The sequence below is a fragment of the Ictidomys tridecemlineatus genome, chromosome 8 (assembly GCF_052094955.1).
Source record: "Ictidomys tridecemlineatus isolate mIctTri1 chromosome 8, mIctTri1.hap1, whole genome shotgun sequence".
NCBI lineage: Eukaryota > Metazoa > Chordata > Mammalia > Rodentia > Sciuridae > Ictidomys > Ictidomys tridecemlineatus.
In genome coordinates, this window is record NC_135484.1 from 74,360,904 (window position 1) to 74,380,877 (window position 19,974).

Genomic DNA, 19,974 nt, shown 5'->3' on the forward strand with positions numbered 1-19,974 from the left:
ATTTTGCTATTTCAAGAAATGACATCCATGCAGTAGACAGAAGGGGAGAACTGTACTTTAAAACATCTCTATGCTGTTTTCTCTGATATTTTCAGCCTGCAACCATTTATACCTCTTTTTCTTGCGGTAGTTGATGCCCAAGAATAGTAGCAGGGAAGAATGCGCAAGGAATTGGGCAACTTAATTTTGCTCTAAGGGTAACCTTTTCCTGTGACTGAAATGAAATTGGGTTTCTTCCCTACTGCCTTTGCTTTTTTGTTGATTCTGGCTTAAATAATAATTGTAGTTAAATAGAGATAGATATTTTACTAAGAAATGTGTTTTGATTGTGATAATGCTGTATTTGCTTGTAGGAGTATGGGAGAAGTGGGATCCTTAAACAGAGTAGAAACAAGTACTACCTTTCTGTCTTGTGGAATGTATTCCTACTAGACTAGAAGGTTTAGTGTGAACAAAATGTGAACTTTATATGATTATTAAGTTTTGTCCAGATTCTTACCCATCTTCTTTTGGAACTGGGTCAGTGTATATCTCCAAGGTAGGACAACTATTTATTAGGAGCAGGTTGAACAAGAATTCTGAGGTCATCAACCTATGAAATCATAGCATCTAGCCTTATGTGTTGTTAAGAAGTCATAGGATGCCCTCTTATCTGCATACCATCAGATCTCCACCATGTATTTGTAATATGCAAAGAAAGAAGGAAAGTACACATAAATCTTATCTCTCAGTTGTTAGTTTATGAGTGAAATTGGTTTTGGATACCTTTTTTAGTTTTGGTATTTCTTATTTGTTACTACTAAAATCAGCGAAAGTGATTTTAAATATCATAGAACTGTCATTGAATAACAGAATGGTTGGGTACCCTTTTCCCAGGAAAAGTATTTGAAAAGGTGGAAAAAAACAGTGTATATAAAGTACCTTCTTGTGATATGTGTGATTGCATCTTTGCATTTTGGCTAAGATCAAATATAGCACATATAGGTGATTTCCTTTAAAATACATGTAATACACATATTACACACACACACACACACACACACTCTCACATAGTATGCTTATACTGCCTCTGGAAAGTTATATAAGAAAATCTGGTCCCAGAGAGTTGGGAGAGGGGAGTACTAGGTGCATCTATTCTGAAAAAATTAGAAAATTGTGTGTGTGTGTGTGTGTGTGTGTGTGTGTGTGTGTATAAGACACACGTAGATAAAATCTTTGGAGGCATAAGAATAGAATTAGAAGAAATAAAAAGATATGCTCAATAAATAAGTGGTAATTTCACCAGTTTATTTTTAGAAATAACTGTAAAAAAAGGGATTTTCAGTTTAAAATTTCTACTGATGAACAAAATGTGAACTTCATATGGAGTTTTGAAACTTCACTCTACATGGTTAAACTTAAAGTAATACTCTTTTTTAAAATTATTTTTTTGTACAGTCTTAGCTCCTTAACATTTTTCACTGTTATTTAGTATATACATTTTTCTTTCAATATGAGTTAAGATTATGAGTCTTATCTCTGGAAGGATTAATGGATATAAGTTTCAGACCTTTTGGGGGGAGTGGAGAATAACATAGTTTTTGTATGTGAAATTATTTATGTTCTTACCTTTATAATACTGTTGGAATAAACTAAGAGCATAGATAAAATTATATAAATTTGTTTATTGGCCATTTATAGTTGTAATAAGGAATATTTTAAGTTAATTCTAATAATGATAATGGTAATAATAGCTAACACTGGAAATATTTTATTTGTCCCAGTTACTGTGGTAAGAGTTTTCATTAATTGTTGAGGTAATTTATTTTTGTGGTTGAAAGTTTTGAATCTGAAGCTTGACTGTGGGATTTGATTCAGATAAGTTATCTAACATATCTGTCACAGTCCCTTTATCTGTAAAATAGGGATAATAGTAGTGCCTACATGATGTGGTTATTTTGATAATTAAGTGAATTAATGGAAAGTGCTTAGAATGGTGCTCAGTACAGAGGATGTGCTCTCATTAAATATTAGCAGTTATTGATTTTATCTCATTTATTCACACAATAATGGAACATAGGTACTTTGGGGTCCACTTAAAAATTGGTGTACAATTTGCAGAAAAGTACAGAACATGTAATTGTACAGTTATGTGAAGTTTAAATATGACCACCTATATAACTACAACATAGGTCAAAATATAAAACACTTCTAATACCCTAGCAGGTTTTCTTATGTTTTGCTTATTTACTTATATATGACAATGAAATATATTACAATTCTTATTACACATATAGAGCACAATTTTTCATATCTTTGGTTGTATACAAAGTATATTCACACCAATTCATGTCTTCATACATGTACTTTGGATAATAATGTCCATCACATTCCACCATCATTTCTAACCCCATGCCCCTTCCTGCCCCTTCCCTTCCCTTCCCTTCCCTTCCCTTCCCTTCCCTTCCCTTCCCTTCCCTTCCCTTCCCTTCCCTTCCCTTCCCTTCCCTTCCCTTCCCTTCCCACCCCTCTTCCCTATCTAGAGTTCGTCTGTTCCTCCCATGCTCTCCCTACCCCACCATGAATCAGCCTCCTTATATGAGAGAAAACATTCAGCATTTTTTTTTTTTTTTGGATTGGCTAACTTCACTTAGCATTATATTCTCCATCTCCATCCATTTACCTGCAAATGCCATGATTTTTTTCTCTTTTATGCTGAGTAATATTCCATTGTGTATATATGATACATTTTTTTAATCCATTCATCTATTGAAGGGCATCTAGTTTGGTTCCACAGTTTAACTACTGTGAATTGTGCTGCTATAAACATTGATATGGCTATATCCCTGTAGTATGCTGTTTTTAAGTCCTTTGGTGTAGACTAAGGAGAGGGATAGCTGGGTCAAATGCTGGTATCATTCCCAGTTTTCCAAGTAATCTCCATACTGCTTTCCATATTGGCTGCACCAATTTGCAGTCCCACCAGTAGTGTATGAGTGTACCTTTTACCCCACATCCTCACTAACACTTATTGTTGTTTGTCTTCGTAATAGCTGCCATTCTGACTGGAGTGAGATGGTATCTTAGAATAGTTTGGATTTGCATTTCTCTAATTGCTAGTGATTATGAACATTTTTTCATATATTTGTTGATTGATTGTACATCATTTTCTGAGGAGTGTCTCTTCAGGTCCTTGGCCCATTTATTGATTGGGTTATTTGTTTTTTTGGTGCTTAGCTTTATGAGTTCTTTATATACCCTAGAGATTATTGCTCTATCTGATGTGTGAGGGGTAAAGATTTGCTCCCAAGATGTAGGCTCTTTATTCCCATACAGATTGTTTCTTTTGCTGAGAAGAAACTTTTTAGTTTGAGTCCATCCCATTTATTGATTCTTGATTTTAATTCTTGCACCACAGAAGTCTTATTAAGGAAGTTGGGGCCTAATCCCACATGATGGAGATTAGGGCCTACTTTTTCTTCTGTTAGATGCAGGGTTTCTGGTTTTTTTTCCTAGGTCCTTGATCCATTTTGAGATAAATTTTGTGCATGGTGAGAGATATGGGTTTAATTCCATTTTGTTGCATACGGATTTCCAGTTTTCCCAGCACCATTTGTTGAAGAGGCTATTTTTTCTCCAATGCATGTTTTTGGTACCTTTGTCTAGTATAACTCTTTACTTTTCACTTTCTTTATTTTCTCTTTGATTGCATTCCTTAAATCATCCTTTACTTTTCAGATCAGTTTAACCATGTACAGTCTAAACTTGTTGGATATTTCTTCCACTTTGTTGTTAGTGGATTCTATTATTGGAGAATCTTTGTTTGGGGCGCTTTGTTCCCTTGTATTTTCATACTGTTTGTGTGTCTTCCCCTTTTATTAGTGAGGATCTGAGCCAGTACAGATTCTAACCTGTAGACTTATATTGTCCCTGAAGGTTTTCAGTACCTCACCTTTACGGGGGGACCAATAACAATACTGAGTGCAAACAATATACAGTCTTAAATCTAATAGCTCCTATTAAGACATCTCCTGTTTTCTCACAATGAATAGAAAGATGAGTTCAATTATTGTCTACAATGTAAACTAAATTTGCTAAAAGCATTTACAATTTCAAATGGTGGATAAAGAGAGAACAGAAATAGGGTTGGAAGTGATGTTCATGAAGGAGGGGGAGAGTAGCTAAAAGTAAAAATCCACAGGAAGAGTGGAAGAGGAACTGACAGAGATTATTAGCTAGAGGAAAGGTTGAAAGAGAATCCAGTAAAACAAACAAGAGAGAGGAAGAGTACATATAAAGAAAAAAAAATATAAGAATACACAACAAAACTGCCAAACACCATTCAGTCCTCAGCAAATTGATGAATGAAAATACCTATGGTAGAGATGTTAGAGAATAAAATAAAATAAATTTGGAAAATTGAAGAATTGTCTCTGTTGGCATTCAAAAGTTTCTCAGCCCTATCTCTGAGAATCTTCTTAAAGGATTACTTGGCTCAGCCCAGCCCACATAGACCCGGTCACTGTCCCATAGATCTGGGCTTCAGATACCCCAGACTTGGCCACATTACAGTTCCAAGATCTCAGTGCTGCTCCAATTTGCAGAGAGATCTCCAGAGATACACTCACACAGAGGAGTGACCCTAAGAAGAAGCAGCAAGATGGTGGTCACCAGCACTCCCCCAGGAACAGCGAAACCCACAGGCACCCTGACACAGGACATTCAGGTCCTGGCCAACATCCCAGATAGAGGTGGCTATGCCTGGAGATGGCAGGGGTGGCAAATCTGCTGGCATCCTGGCTTCCCATGCCATAGCCAGTGGAGATGGCTATGTGGTTTCAAACCTGTAGTCACCCTAGCATTGGACCTCTGGATGGTGGTGGTAGTGGTAGTGTCAATGGATTAGCAGCAGCAGCTTGGTCAGTGATGGTAGTGGGGCAGTGGTGGTAGCAGTGTTGGCCCAGCAAAATCTTGTTCCTGATTTTAGAGGAAATATTTTCAGTTTTTGTGCATTCAGTATGCTGTTGGCTTTGGGTTTGTAATATATAGCCTTTATGATATGAAGGTAAGCTCTTATCCCTAGTTTCTTCATACTTTTGCTAGATATAGCAATCTTTGTTGGAAGTTATTTTCTTTCAGGACTTGAAATATGTCATTTCAAGCTCTCTGGACTTTATCTCTCTCTCTCTCTCTTTTTCTCTCTCTCTGTTTCTCTAACTCCAGAGAAATCTTTTATTCTGATTGATTTCCCTCTATAGGTGATGTGGCATTTCTTTTTTGGAGTTTTTAAAATTTCTTTTCCTTCTGTTGGATTTTTGGCATTTTAATTATAATGTGTCATGGAGAGGTTATTTTCTGGTCTTGTCTATTTGGGGTTCCAGATACATCCAGTTTCTGGATGTCCATTTAATCCTAATATTTGGCAATTTTTCTGCTGTTATTTCCCTGAACAGGTTATCAAAGGCATTATCCTGTATTTGTTTCTTCCTTGTTTTAGTCACCTTTATTGCTGCTGTGGCTGTCCAAAACAACTCTAGAGGCAGAAAGGTTTATTTGAGGGCTCATGATTTCAGGTCTTAGTTCATAGAAGGCCGGCTCCATTCCTTGGGGCTGGAATGAGGCAGAACATTGTGGCGGGAGAGTGTGGTAGAGGGAAGCAGCTCATATGATGATCAGGAAGTAGAGAGACTCCAATTGCCAGATACAAATACATAACCAAAAGCCATGCCCCCAATGTCCCCCTCCTCCAGTCCCACCCTACTACTTCAATCCCTATCAGGATTAATTTACTAATTAGGTTAAAACTCTAACAACCCCATCATTTCTCCTCTGAACCCTCTTGCATTATTTTACATGTGAGCTTTTGGGGGACATATAATGTTCAAATCATAAATTCCTCAGTATCTATGAGTGTTAAGTTAGGTCTTTTAATGCTATTCCAGAGTTCTTGGCTATTATAGTTAGTCTCTCCATCCCTCCCTCCCTCCCTTTCTCCCTCCCTCCTTTCCTCTCTCCCTCCCTCCCTTCCTTTCTTCTTCCTTCCTTCCTCTCAATCTCTCTCTCTCTCTCTTTCATCTGTCTCAGTGTTCCAGAATGTACACTTTGTCTTCAAACTCTGAAATTCTGTTTTCTACTTTATCTAATCTATTTGAGAGACCTTCAGCTGAGCTTTTATTGGACTTATTTTGTTTTTCATTTCTAAGATTTCTGGTTGGTTCTTTTTCAGAATCTCATTATTGAAGTACTCTTTCATGTCCCATATTTTCCCCCATATTTTTATCCCTTAGATATTTTAATTCATTGGTCATTTTAACAATAAACTCTTTGAAAAAGTCTTTGTTCAGCATATCACCAGCTTCACTGTATGTGGATTTCAGTTGTTGTGGGGTGGAGGTTTTAAAATTTTGGAGGTGTCCTTTTGGCTTGTTTCCTCATGAGACTGTCTTCTTTTTCTTTTTATGTGACAGTCTTTTGGTGAGTAGTTATCTCTTTATGATAAACGTGGGTTGGGGTTATACCTTAGCGCCAACCCAGGTAGCATTATCAAAGTGCTTAAGTTCAACCACCAGCACCATTTCGAGAGGAAAAAATATCCATCAGTAATAGTGGCAATTTAAGAGCAAATAATACATTAACATACATTAAAAAATTTATTGCTTATGATCTTTACAACTTTACTAACCAATGATAAAAGTGGGTGAGAAATAATATGGAATAGGCTGAATAGTTAAGCATTAATGATAGTTTACTTAATACTAAATTATATTGGAAGAAGGGGAAAAAGAAAGAAAAGAAAGAACAAAGAAAATAGTGTAGGGGAAGAAAAGAAGTTAAGAAAATGAGCAGAAAGAGAAGGGAAGGGAATGGAGATGAAAAGAAAGCAAAGAGGTATTGAGAAAAAAATCCATTTAAAAAATTGAAAGTACATAAATTTAGTTGAAATCATGAAAAAAACTAATAAGAGAAGACCCAACAGGATACTTTATATGAAGCATCTAATTCAACAATAATTATTAAAAGATTGTTTTCTTCTTGCTGAGATTTTTTAAATGGAGACACTTCTTTTGCATGCTCTTCTATGTATAAAAATTGATGTGAAGTTTCTTTTATAGTTTTCAGTGCTTTGGGCAAGATGGCACATGGTAGAGGCTTGAGGTAGTCTACCAACTGGGGTAAGAGACAGCAGCTGGAAGCTGAGGCTCAGGGTGTGGCCAATGTCTGGTGTTTAGTGGGGGCACATGGTGGTGGATGGATCATGGGGCAAAAGCTGAGGTGCTTGCTGGTGGCCAGAGTGCTAGGCTGCCTCTATCTTCTGATGGGGAATTCAGTGACTGCAGAGGTATATACTGCTCCTTAGGTGCCACTCTCCCTGGCAGAGGCACTTAAAAGAGGGTCAGTGGTAGAGGTGTGCATGCTGGTCCCTAGGTGCTGCACTCTCTGGAAGTGCTGGGTACTGTTCTCTGCTCCACTCCTACTACTGTTGCTGACTCCAGGGGGTGGATGGGAGGAGGTCTTGGCCACATTGAGCTCATAATGATCGCACTACAAATGTACTTGGCTTGCTGGCATGTCAAAGTGTTCCCTATGATGTTATCCAGGTCTAATGAAATTGTAGAGATTTAATCACTTTCCCAACTACAACTTAGATGTAGTCTGCAAAAATAGCTGCCTATCACAGTTCTCTACCAGCAAATTGAGAAAAGTAGAATACTTCTTCACCAGGTGGCTTTGCATCTTCTGTCTCAGCCTTACTCAGTCTGACTTTCTTTTCTGCTATTTCTAAAATAAACTTGTCAACTTTTCTCTCCCTTTTTCTCTTTTTGTTAACCCATCTCTCAAACCTGTTCAGATGGTGCAGGTGCTGTTTCCCAGTTAACGTATTTTTTCCTGTTTTATAGTAACCAGAATTCCCAAATCTGTGACCTTCCAGTATTGTGAATCAGTGCATTCCCTTTCTCACCCTGTTCTCTCACTTCTTAGATTCTAAACTGCAGAGGAGTTGAGATCTGCAGCATACCTTTCCACCATCTTGGATCTCTCCTAAAGTAACTTTTTTTCTTCCCTTCTCTTCCTTCTCCTCTTCTTCCCCCGCCTCCTGCCCCTGGAACTGGGTATTGAACTCAGGGGCTCTCTATTTCAGAGCTCCATCCTCAGCCCATTTTTAAAAATTCAAGACAGGATCTCACTAAGTTGGTCAGGATGGCATCAAACTTGCTATCCTCCTGGCCCAGCCCCCACAGTCACTGGGATTACAGGTGTATGCCATCACATCCAGCCTAACTTCTTTTTTAAAAAACCTTTTTCCTAAAGTAATTTGTATATATATCTGACAAGTAAAAATTGTATATAGTTGTTGTGTACCTGATATTTTAGATACATGTATATGTTGTAAAATGGTGAAATCAAACTATTTGACATGTACATAATTTCACATTCTTATCATTTTTTTTATGGTGAGAGCATCAAAATCTCTTAGCAATTTTTCAGGTGTACAACATACTGTTATTAACTATTGTGTGAAATAATTTCTTAGCATGAAATGCTCATTTAGTGTTCAGATTTTTCTGAATTTCTTAGAACTCCTCAATATTTTATGATTAAAAATTTCAAATATATAGCAAAGTGTAATTTTACAGTAAATAATTGATTATGTACTGCTTAGATTTTTGACCATTATTTTACTAGATTTGCTGTATCATTTATCTTTCCTTTACTCAGTCCATCAAATGACTTCTTATTCATTACAGCTTTTTGCAGTTAATTAAATTAAGATGCAAATAAGATTTGTTAACCTGAAAGTTGCTTTCCCCTCTTTTTTTTTTTCAAACTTGCCATTTATTAGTTGAAGAAACTGTGCTATTTGTTCTGTAGAGTTTTCTATAGCCTGACTTCTGCTGATTGTGTCCTTCTAATGTGTTTGAACATGTTGGTTTGCCTCTGTGTAAACTATGTTAGATCAAGAGCCTTCATTACTTTGATTTTTTTTCCATTATGGTAGTAGACTTAAATATATTATTTTAAAATACTTTATTTGAGAGAGAGAGAGAATATTTTTTAAATATTTATTTTTCAGTTTTTGACGGACACAACATCTTTATTTTATTTGTATGTGGTGCTGAAGATCGAACCCAGCGCTGCGTGCATGCTAGGCAAGCGCGCTACCGCTTGAGCCACATCCCCAGCCCAAAATACTTTTTAAAATGATGTATTACTTTTATTTTATAATAAGATAATAAGAAAACCAGCAAAGAAAGACTTGATTCCTTTATCTCCCTGTCTTCATTAATACTTGTTATGTTTTTGATAATAGTCATTCTAATAAGTGTGAGGTGATATCTCATTCTAGTTTTTATTTGTATATCTCTGGTAATTAGTGATATTGAGCATGTTTCCATATGTCTACTGACCATTCATGTCATTTTGAGAAATATGAATGAAGTATAAAAGAACCTATCTGTTCAGATCCGTTGCTCGCTCATTTTTCACTTGGGTTATTAGTTTTGTTGCTGTTCAGTTATTTGAATATATTATATATTTTGGATTTTAGCTCCTTATTAGAACTAAATTTTATATGATTTGAAATATTGTCTCCCATCCCATAGGTTTTTCTCTTTACTGTGTTGGTTTTTTCCCTTTGCTATGTAGAAGCTTTAAAGTTTGATACAATCCCATTTGTTTATGTTCATTTTTGTTGGCTGTGCTTTTGGAGTTAGAAATAAAAGCAATTCAAAGATCTGTATGAAATCATGAAAGACCTTGAATAGCAAAAGGAATTTTGAACAAAAAGAATAAAGCTCAAGGCATCACACTCCCTTATTTCAAAGTGTATTTCAAAGATATAGTAACCGGAAAGCATTATACTGGCACAAAACAAGACACATCAAGTAATAAGTATTGAGAGCCCAGAAATAAACCTATATATCTATGGTCAACTGATTTTCAACAAAGGTGCCAAGAGCACACAATGGGAAAAGGACAGTTTCTTCTAACATCTATACTGGGAAAACTATCCATCCACAGCAGACGAATGGAAATGGACCCTTATCTCCCCTTGTATACAAGATTCAACTAAAAGTGAATGCAAGTAATAACAAAAAATATAAACCTACTAGAGGAACCTCTAGGGAAAAAGCTCCAAGATGCTTATTTGGGCAGTCTTCTTGGATATGGCACAGAGAAGCACTGAAAAGCCAACAAGCTAAACATTTAAAAAGTTGGGGATATAAACAAAGAGTAAATCTAAACACAAAATGGAAAGGAATATTAAAGAAATACATAAACCAATAAAATAGACAATGACAAAAGAAATTAGTGCATTATAAGCTGGTTTGGAACCATGGGGTTAATGCTTTTAAAGCTATAGATTTGGGGGTTAGTACATTAAAGTCATAAATTTTCATCTTAAATAACACCTTTGTTTTAGCCTACTTTAGTTATAGTTTACATATATTGCATATAGAGTTTATTTTCATTCATTCTAACTATAGGCATATAAATATGCCTGTACTATATTTATATATATTATATATACTTACAATATAATTATGCATAATTATTATATATAGTATATAATATATAACATATATAATATAAATAATAAATATATATAATATATGATATAATATTTAATATATATATATTTATTTTGCAAGACAGGATTTCAGGCTGGCTCATGTTGTGCAGGCTAGATCCAAATACCTAGGCTCAAACAATCCTGTTGCCTTAATCTGTAATTCTGAACTCATAAAAGATCTAACAAAGTCATTTCCCCCCCCAAGTTTGGTACTAAATTACATTTTATGAAAGAAACTAACTTGAACAAACATGAGACTTTATATATTTTATTTTCATTTATTTTGTATTGTTGATGTGATTCTCTACAGAAATATTAATTTCTTTTTTAAAAAAATCTATGTTGGTCCTGGGGATTGAACCCAAGAGAGCTTAACTACTGAGCCACATCCCTAACCCTTTTTAAAATTTTTTTAAAAATTTGAGATAGGATCTCAATAAATTGCTTAAGGCCTTGCTAAATTTGTGAGGCTGTCTTTGAACTTGAGATCCTCCTGTCTCAGCCTCTCTAGCTGTTGGGATTTCAGGTGTGCACCACTGTGCCTAACCAGAATTATTAGTTTTTGATATGGACACTGGTCTCATTGGGGGGTGTTAAATTATATATAAAATATGTACCATATAATTGTTCAAGAATCCTCATAATCCCTTCTAGCTACCATCTTAACTTTTCTTTTCTTAGAAAGAAAAGTCCATATTTACCAAATCTACTTTTTCACCTCCATCTTATTTCAATCCATCATAGTCCTTTGCTGTTCTATCAGAATTGCTTTTGCCTAGTTCATCCATGCCTCTTCTTGCCAAAGCTAATGGAGACTTCTTAATCTGTCCCCTACTTTATTTAAACATACTTGATCATATTGCTTACTGCTACTCTGATGAGATTTTTTTACATTGGTAACTTGTTTGACTTTGGTTTTCTTCCTAACTCTTCTAATTACCAGATTCCTTTATAATTTTCTCTTCCTTTGCTTAGTTCTTAAATGTCTTATGCTCTCTTCTTTTTTAACTTTGCATTTAATTCCTTGGTCATGTCATTTATTCCTGTTACTTCAGTGATATTTATGCTTATAATTCCAACTCCTTTGTCTTTAACCCATATTTTGTGCGGCTATTTAAAGTACCCAATATTTAATTACTTATGAAATATTTTCTTGTGTCATATATTAAGATACCTGAAAGGACTCTGATTTTTTTTAACCTCTCCTTTCTACTTACATATACTTTAGTCCTCTTGTTTTCTTCCCAGTATCTCTCAAAAGTATAAACTTCTTTCACTCCCTTTCTTCCTACCTTTGTTTCTTTTATTGGGTGTGTGGTATTGGATTGTACCCAATAATTCTCACATGCTAGGCAAGTGCTTTGCCTCTGAGCTATGTCTTCAACCTAATTAGCTTCTTTTCTTCTGTCTCTTCTGTAGTGCAGACCATCATTGACTCTCCTAGATTATTGCAAAAGCTTTTAAATTAGCCTGCACATTTCTAGGCTAGGCCATTCTCCAGATTGCAACCAAAGTGGTTTTAATCTAATACTCTCCCTTTTCTTCTTAACATCTTCTTAAAACTCTTTATTGTTTTCTTGGTATTACTCAGGATTTTTTTTTTGGTACCGGCTGTTGAACTGAGGGGTGCTTGACCCCTGAGCCACATCCCTAGCCTTATTTTGTATTTTATTTAGAGACAGGATCTCACTGAGTTGTTTAGCCCCTTGTGATTGCTGAGGCTGGCTTTGAATTTACCGTTTTCCTGACTCAGTTTCTCAAGCCGCTGGGATTACAAGCATGTGCCACCGCATCCAGGGTACTCAGGATTCTTGATGGTAGGTAACAGAAACTGATCTCACACTTGGTTTGGCAAAGAGGAGAATTATTGAAAGATTTTGTAAGTGCAAAAATAACCAGAGCATAGCTGTGCCTCAGAGAAACATGGAAACAGGATTTGGAATACTGCCAATACTTTCTTCTCCCTTTTTCTCCTTGTTGCAGTGTGACTTCGTTCTCTTCTTGTTACCTTTTTTTTTTTTTTTTCCAAGAGGCAGAACATGTGAATGTCAGTATTATTAGAGCTTCACATTTCTACTGTCATGAGAGGAGCTTAGACTGTGATTGGACCCCACTTCATGCTGTTCACTTTTATGTAAAAATATGTCAAGAGTATTTAGGATATGGAGTGAGCATCTTTTCTGTTTCTAGGTGAATTGCTCTACTCTTGTGTTTGAATTCACTCCCAGTGTTTTATCTAATGTCATAAAATATTTTCAGAGTTTCTTTAATATAAAGATTTTTGCCAGCATCATTTCCTCTGGGACATTATCATCCTTTCATTACAACCACTTTCTTCCTTGTTGTTCACTAACTTCACTAAGTTCCTTTAGCTACATATGTAGAATCTCAAATAGTGGCAGTGTTGGCAGCAGTGTTGCCATTCCCAGTCACCTTTTTCTTCTGTAACTTCATTTACATTTGTTTTATTTTTAGCATGTCTTAGTGTGTTGTGACTCCTTGATATGACTTAGTATATAACACTATATCATCTGGTTTCTGCTTGCTTTTTCTTTTTTAATATTGTCTTTTTTTGTGTTCTGGCCTTTATTTATTTATTCATTATATATGTGGTGCTGAGAATAGAACCCAATGCCTCTTACATACTAGGCAAGAGCTCCACCACTGAGCCACAACCCCAGCCCCCTGCTTGCTCTTTAAAATTCCCCTCAAAGGGACTTATTCCTTGAAACTGCTCAGACCTTAGCTCACATGGTTTTCTTAAATTTGAGTTCCCTGGCTCTTATCTAGTCCCTCATTCATCTATCCTGCTGTCCTTTGTTCATTTACTGGCCCACACTCTTCAAATTTTTCTATACATGTTGCTTTATCTAAAAAAGGCTTTTCTGTCCTTTCAAATTTGAGTTAAGTTGTTGGCCTGTGGTGCTCTCATATCACATATACTTTCTGTCATAAAATCAAGCACATGATCTCATTTCATTGTGCTTGTTTACCTACCTGTTAAAACTACTAGGCAGTGTTTTCCATGCAAATAGAGACCATGGCAGTGTTGTGCCCTGCTGTATTCCCATAGCCTAGCACTGTCTAGCATAATTTAGGTACTGAGTAAAAAAGTTTTTTTATTTAAGTTTTGATGGAATATGAATATACCACTAGAAGGTATTCTGGAAGAATGTAGTATAGGTTAGTCAAACATGACAACACAGGTACTAAATTATAAAGTTTTGAGAATTTATACTTCTTTATACTTTAAATTAAATGATACTTTTAACAGCATACATTTTATGATAATTATATTTAATAGCTACATTATAGAAAGTTAATTATCACTGGAAAAATTTTTTTCTGGTAGATGCTTAACAAATACCTGTTAAATCAATGAAGGCATAGCTGTATACATTTTCGTTGATTCTAATAATTACTTTCATTTATTTCTAAGGTATCTTCATGTTTTAATGATCTTCTGGTCATTTGTTGCTGGAGTTGTAACATTCTACTGTTCCTTGGGACCTGATTCTCTCCTACCAAATATACTCTTCACAATAAAATACAAACCCAAGGTAAAATTGTGTTCTTATTTTTAAGTCAGTATGTATGACCCTATGTTGTTTAATATTTATTGTTGAAAACAAAGCAAATGATTTTTAAAAATCCATTTACTATTATTTAATAATAGAAAGCATGAAGTCTGTCAGAAAAATTTCAAAATGAAATTTATTTGTGCTTACTTTGTGTGTGTGTGTGTGTGTGTGTGTGTGTGTATGTGGGTGTGTGTGTGTATATATATATGTGTATATACAAACACATACACCCCCATGTGGGAATATGTGTATATATGTATATTTGTGTATATATATGTATGTTTATTTTTATTTTTTTGGTGTTGGGAATTTAACTTGGGGTCTTGCATATACTAAGCATGTACTCCAACACTGAGCTATATCCCCAGGCCTATTTTTAAGGTATATAATTCTAAGAAGAGCCTAAAATGAAAATACAAATTTCTCAGGAAGTTGGAATCCATAATTTTGGAGTGTCTTCCAACTAAATATTAACTAGCAGGGCAGTAAGTTAAAACAGAGGTTCCCAAAGCTGGTTGTTCAGTAGAATCTCTTGGGGCATCTTTAAAACTACATATTTCTGAGGGCTGGGGCTGTGACTCAGTGGTAGAGGCGCCTGCCTCGCACATGTGAGGCACTGGGTTCGATCCTCAGCACCGCATATAAATAAATAAAATAAAATCATTGTGTTCATCTACAACTAAAGAAAAAGAAACAGACTAAATGAAGAAAGAAAGAAAGGGAGGGAGGCAGAGTTGAGAGAAGAAAAGATATATAAAAAAATACAAAATATTTCTGAACCCCACCACCAGATTTTGATTGAATAGTTCTGGGTTAGAGACTTTTAATCCATACCTGTTAAAAGATTTCCAGGAGATTTTGAGTCACAGACATGGGGAATTCTCTGTTAAATAATCTAACTTTGTTAATTTTTTCTTGTCTTTTTTGCAGTGCTGGGGATTGAACCCAGGGCCTTTTGCATGCTAGGCAAGCCCTCTAACGCTGTTAATTTTATACATGTCTGTGTTCACCACAGAAACAGAGATATAATTATTCAGTTTGCTTAACCAAAATCATTTGTTTCTCTGAAATTCAATAAAGGTGGTGGTATAGTAAATCTCTGGAAGGCCACGTTCTGGTCTCTAGATCAGGATTTAGTGCAGTATCTTTTTTTGTTGTTCTGTGTGTGTGTGTGTGTGTGTGTGTGTGTGTTGCTGGGGATTGAATCCAGGACCTAACACATAGTAGATGACGGTTTTGTTGTAGACAACTGCAACTCCTGGTGGGACAACATCAAGTCTTACTCAACATTTCTTTCTTTCTTTCTTTCTTCCTTCCTTCCTTCCTTCCTTCCTTCCTTCCTTTCTTTCTTTCTTTCTTTCTTTCTTTCTTTCTTTCTTTCTTTCTTTCTTTCTTTCTCTCTCTCTCTCTCTCTCTCTCTCTCTCTCTCTCTCTCTCTCTCTCTCTCTCTTTCTCTCTTTCTTTCTTTCTATTAATTTTTTATTGTAGTTAGACACAATACGTTTATTTTGTTTATTTTTATGTGGTGCTGAGGATTGAACCCAGAGCCTTGCACGTGCAAGGTGAGCGCCAAAAGTATGCCCTGTATTTGGTCAGGAACCTGACTAGTCATCACTTAGGTTCTCCCTCAATGAATTCAAGGTTTTGGAGAAACAAAATTGTTTTTTCTTATGCCTTTGCAGTAGAATTTCTCATTCCAATAGAGGTTGAATTTTTTAATAAGTGGTCATAACATTTGACTTTCTTTTTTATTTCTTTTTTTTTTTTTAGAGAGCGAGAGAGAGAGAGAGGGAGAATTTTAATATTTATTTTTTTTAGTTTTCGGCAGACACAACATCTTTGTTTGTATGTGGTGCTGAGGATCGAACCCGGGCCGCACGCATGCCAGGCGAGCGCGCTGCCGCTTGAGCCACATCCCCAGCCCCTTGACTTTAATTCTAACCTTGGAAATTTGGCTTAGGTATTGTGAAGTATTTCATTAGGTATTTTTCTTTGCTGGCAGTTCAGGTTAGCAGGTAGTTTTTATTGTAAATAATGGTATCACTGTTAAACAGACATTGAGTGGAAAAACTGTTGAAAAGTTGATTATCTGTAGTAAAAGTAATACATAAAGTAAAGTTGAATCTCCCTCTTCAATTTTCTTTTTTTAGCAGTTAGGACTTCAAGAATTATTTCCACAAGGTCATAGCTGTGCTGTTTGTGGTAAAGTGAAATGTAAACGACATAGGTAAGTTAAGTACTTTTTAATTTCTTGATCTTTCTAATTGCATTATTAAATTACAAGTGGTTTAATTGTATGGTTTTTTAGGCCCTCTTTGCTACTTGAAAACTACCAACCATGGCTAGACCTGAAAATTTCTTCTAAGGTTGATGCATCTCTTTCAGAGGTAATTCATTTAATTACTATTGCCAGCTACGGTCATGTGTTTCTTTTTTATTTATTTTTTTTTTACTTGTAGATGGACACAGTACCTATATTTATTTATTTTTATGCAGTGCTAAGGATTAAACCCAGTGCCTCACACATGCTAGGCAAATGCTTTACCATTGAGCTTCTAACCCAGCCTAGTCATGTCTTTCTTAATGATGGGGATATGTTCTGAGAAATGCATTATTAGATAATTTCATTATTGTGACAACATCACAGAATGTACTTACACAAACCTAAATGGTATAGTTTAGTCATTGGACGTGATCTCTTGATGAAGTCAAGAGATACAGTAAGTATGAGCCTATTAGGCTATTGCCAGCATGATATTGCATGCTGTTGTACAGTAAAATTTTTTATTTTATTTTTATAAGATGAAGGAGTAGGCTGGGTGTAGTGGCACATGCCTATAATCCCAGGGGCTTGGGAGGCTGAGGCAGGAGGATCGAGAGTTCAAAGCCAGTCTCAGCAAAAGTGAGGTGCTAAGCAACTCAGTGATAACCCTGTCTCTAAATAAAATACAAAATAGAGCTGGGGATGTGGCTCAGTGGTCGAGTGCCCCTGAGTTCAATCCCTAGTATCCTCCCCCCAAAATAAATAAAAATAAATTTTGATTAAAAGTATAGTATAAACTGGGTGTGGTAGCTCAAGCCTGTAGTCCCCAGCTACTGAAGAGGCTGATGATTATAAGTTTATGAGTTTGAGACCAGCCTGGCCAAGATAGTGAAACCTATCTCCAAAGAAGTTCAGGGTTGTGGATCAGTGGTAGAACGCTCACGTAGCATGCATGAGGCACTGGGTTCGATCCTCAGCACCACATAAAAATGTAATAAACATATTGTGTTCACCTAAAACTAAAAAATAAATATAACAAACAGTTCAGTGTAATTAATACATAAATCAGTAACATAGTTGCTTATTTATATTAAGCATTGTATACTATACATACTCACATGTGCTATACTTATTTTATGGCTGTCATTGTAGTAGGTTTGTTTACACCAGAATTACCACAAACATGTGAGTAATTTATTGTGCTACAATGGCTATGTTCTCACTAGGTACTAGGAATTTTTCATGTTCTTCATAATCTTATGGGACCACTGTTATATATGTGAGCCATCATTGACTGAAATATTACTTGCTGTATAGCTGTGTGTACTCAAACAGAAAATATTCAATTCCTATGGAAAAAATTTCTAGCAAGAGTATTATTTGTGTCTTTGACACTTTATTTGTTCCTTCAAAACTGAAAGAACTGCTGGATGCAGTTGCGTATTAAAAAATTTAATCATAGAGCATGTCAGTGTATATCACTTAATAAGTTTTGGGCTAGATAGTTATTACAATATAAGCAGTTTGAATAATAATCTATTCCCAATTTAACTTGGATTCCAAGTTTAAATAGACATTTTAGCCATGGAGAGACCTGCTTTACCTAGTTACTGATTACCTTCTGTAAAAACAGACATGTTCATGTTAGGGAAGTAGCAATACCATTTTATAATTCTCAAAGGAGCATTGAACTTCAGGGAACAAATGCATATCTTCCTGAATTATGATCCTAGTTTTAACATTGACTGAAGGGTAAAATAAGAAATGGGGGGCTGGGGATGTGGCTCAAATGGTAGCGCGCTGGCCTGGCATGCGCGAGGCACTGGGTTCGATCCTCAGCACCACATAAAAATAAATAATGATATTGTGTCCACCTAAAACAAAGAACAAAACAAAAATTAAAAAATAAAAGAAATGGGGCTGGGGATGTGGCTCAAGCGGTAGTGCGCTCGCCTGGCATGCGTGCGGCCTGGGTTCAATTCTCAGTACCACATACAAACAAAGATGTTGTGTCCGCCGATAACTAAAAAATAAATATAAAAAAAAAATTCTCTCTCTCCCCCCCCCTCTCTTTAAAAAAAAAAAAAGAAATGGGACAATTTTTACTATTTGTACATAACATAGGAGTAGAAAATGCATTCTGTTACCTTTGTTCTAGTCACATTTTACATGTTCCCTTTTGGTAATGTACAAGTTTTAGTTATTTGTTTTAGAGACTTGTCTTCTTGACAAGTCATTGAAAGTGGGGAATAGAGGTCTTATTTTTTCTCAGCACCAAGTTTGGGGTCACATCTTTTTGGTAGCTAATAAATATGTATTGAATTAAATTTAATGCTAAGTAGTCAATAGCATTTGGGATCTGAATCTTGCCTAACTGTCCTTTCTTACCTCAGTTTGTACCTTCTTTGACTAAATATAAATGACATTCAAGTGCCAAACACTTGGCATTTTTCTTTTTCATTGCTTCTCTAAGGCATTTTTGATTTCTAAGATTTTCTGATTTAAAACTATGTTGACCATTATGGTAGCTACTAGCCATTATCTCTTTTTTTCATATTGGTTACATGTTAAAATAATATATTAGATGCATTGGGTTACATAAAATTATAAAATTTCATATATTTCTCTTTATTTTTTAAAAATATGCCTACTGGAAAATTTAATAAGTGACAGGGTAACAAATGGGAGTTCATAACCCACTTGAATCAAATGTATGAAATATGATATGTCAAGAGCTTTGTAATGTTTTGACAACTAATAAAAAAACCTTAAAAAAAAGAAAATGTAATAAGTGATTTACATTATTATTTTGTTGACTTCTAGCAAGAGTATTATTTGTGTCTTTGACACTTTATTTGTTCCTTCAAAACTGAAAGAACTGCTGGATGCAGTTGCGCAGGCTGTAATTCCGGTAACTCGGGAGGCTGAGGCAGGAGGATCATGAATTCAAAGCCAGCCTCAGCAAATTAGCAAGGCCCTAAACAACTTAATGAGACCTTGTCTTAAAATAAAAAAGGGCCAGGGATGTGGCTCAGTGGTTAAATGCTCTGAGTTCAATCCCCACATATTGTTGCTCAAAAACTTTCACATTACTAAACATTTTTTTAGATCTTACTCTAGGCAGGAACTGGGGTAGGCCTAGGGATAAAAAGAGAATTAAGGTATGATTGATTGGTTCTTCTATTCTAGAACTTCAGCTCAGAAGGGGAGGTAGACACATAAACAAGTAATTACAATAGAATGGAGTGCAATTGATAATGGAAGGAATGTACGACATATAGAATTGGTGTAAAGGAGGAAGTGCAAAACTGTTGACATAATAGTGAGAAGGATGACTAAAAGTTTGTCAGACTGATAGTGTGGGAAACATCAGGTGGAGCCCTCAAGCCTTGAAACAGGTGGAGCATTCAGTAAGCTGGAGGGTAAAGTGTGAGGGAGGATGTGAGGGAGGATGTGGGCAATGAAGAAATAATATTTTAGTAGTGATTATTTATTGGTATACTTACTGTATATTAGGCCCTGTGCTATGCACATGCATTATTTCGTGTAATTTATACCCAGCCTTGAAGAGGGTGCTG

At 35.6% G+C, this 19,974-nt stretch overlaps 1 protein-coding gene across 4 annotated transcripts in view; it reads left to right on the top strand.

The window, feature by feature from the left end:
• The window catches only part of Snx14 (sorting nexin 14), a 101,920-nt gene that overhangs the window by 960 nt on the left and 80,986 nt on the right, over positions 1–19,974 (top strand). For 2 of the 4 annotated variants that reach the window (XM_005324741.5, XM_005324742.5), the window contains exons 2-4: positions 13,992–14,112; positions 16,284–16,360; positions 16,442–16,520. In XM_005324741.5, the coding sequence (XP_005324798.2) occupies positions 13,992–14,112; positions 16,284–16,360; positions 16,442–16,520 (277 nt within the window). The remainder of the gene's footprint in view (positions 1–13,991; positions 14,113–16,283; positions 16,361–16,441; positions 16,521–19,974) is intronic. The other 2 variants (XM_013358352.4, XM_021726037.3) reach the window with 1 other exon arrangement.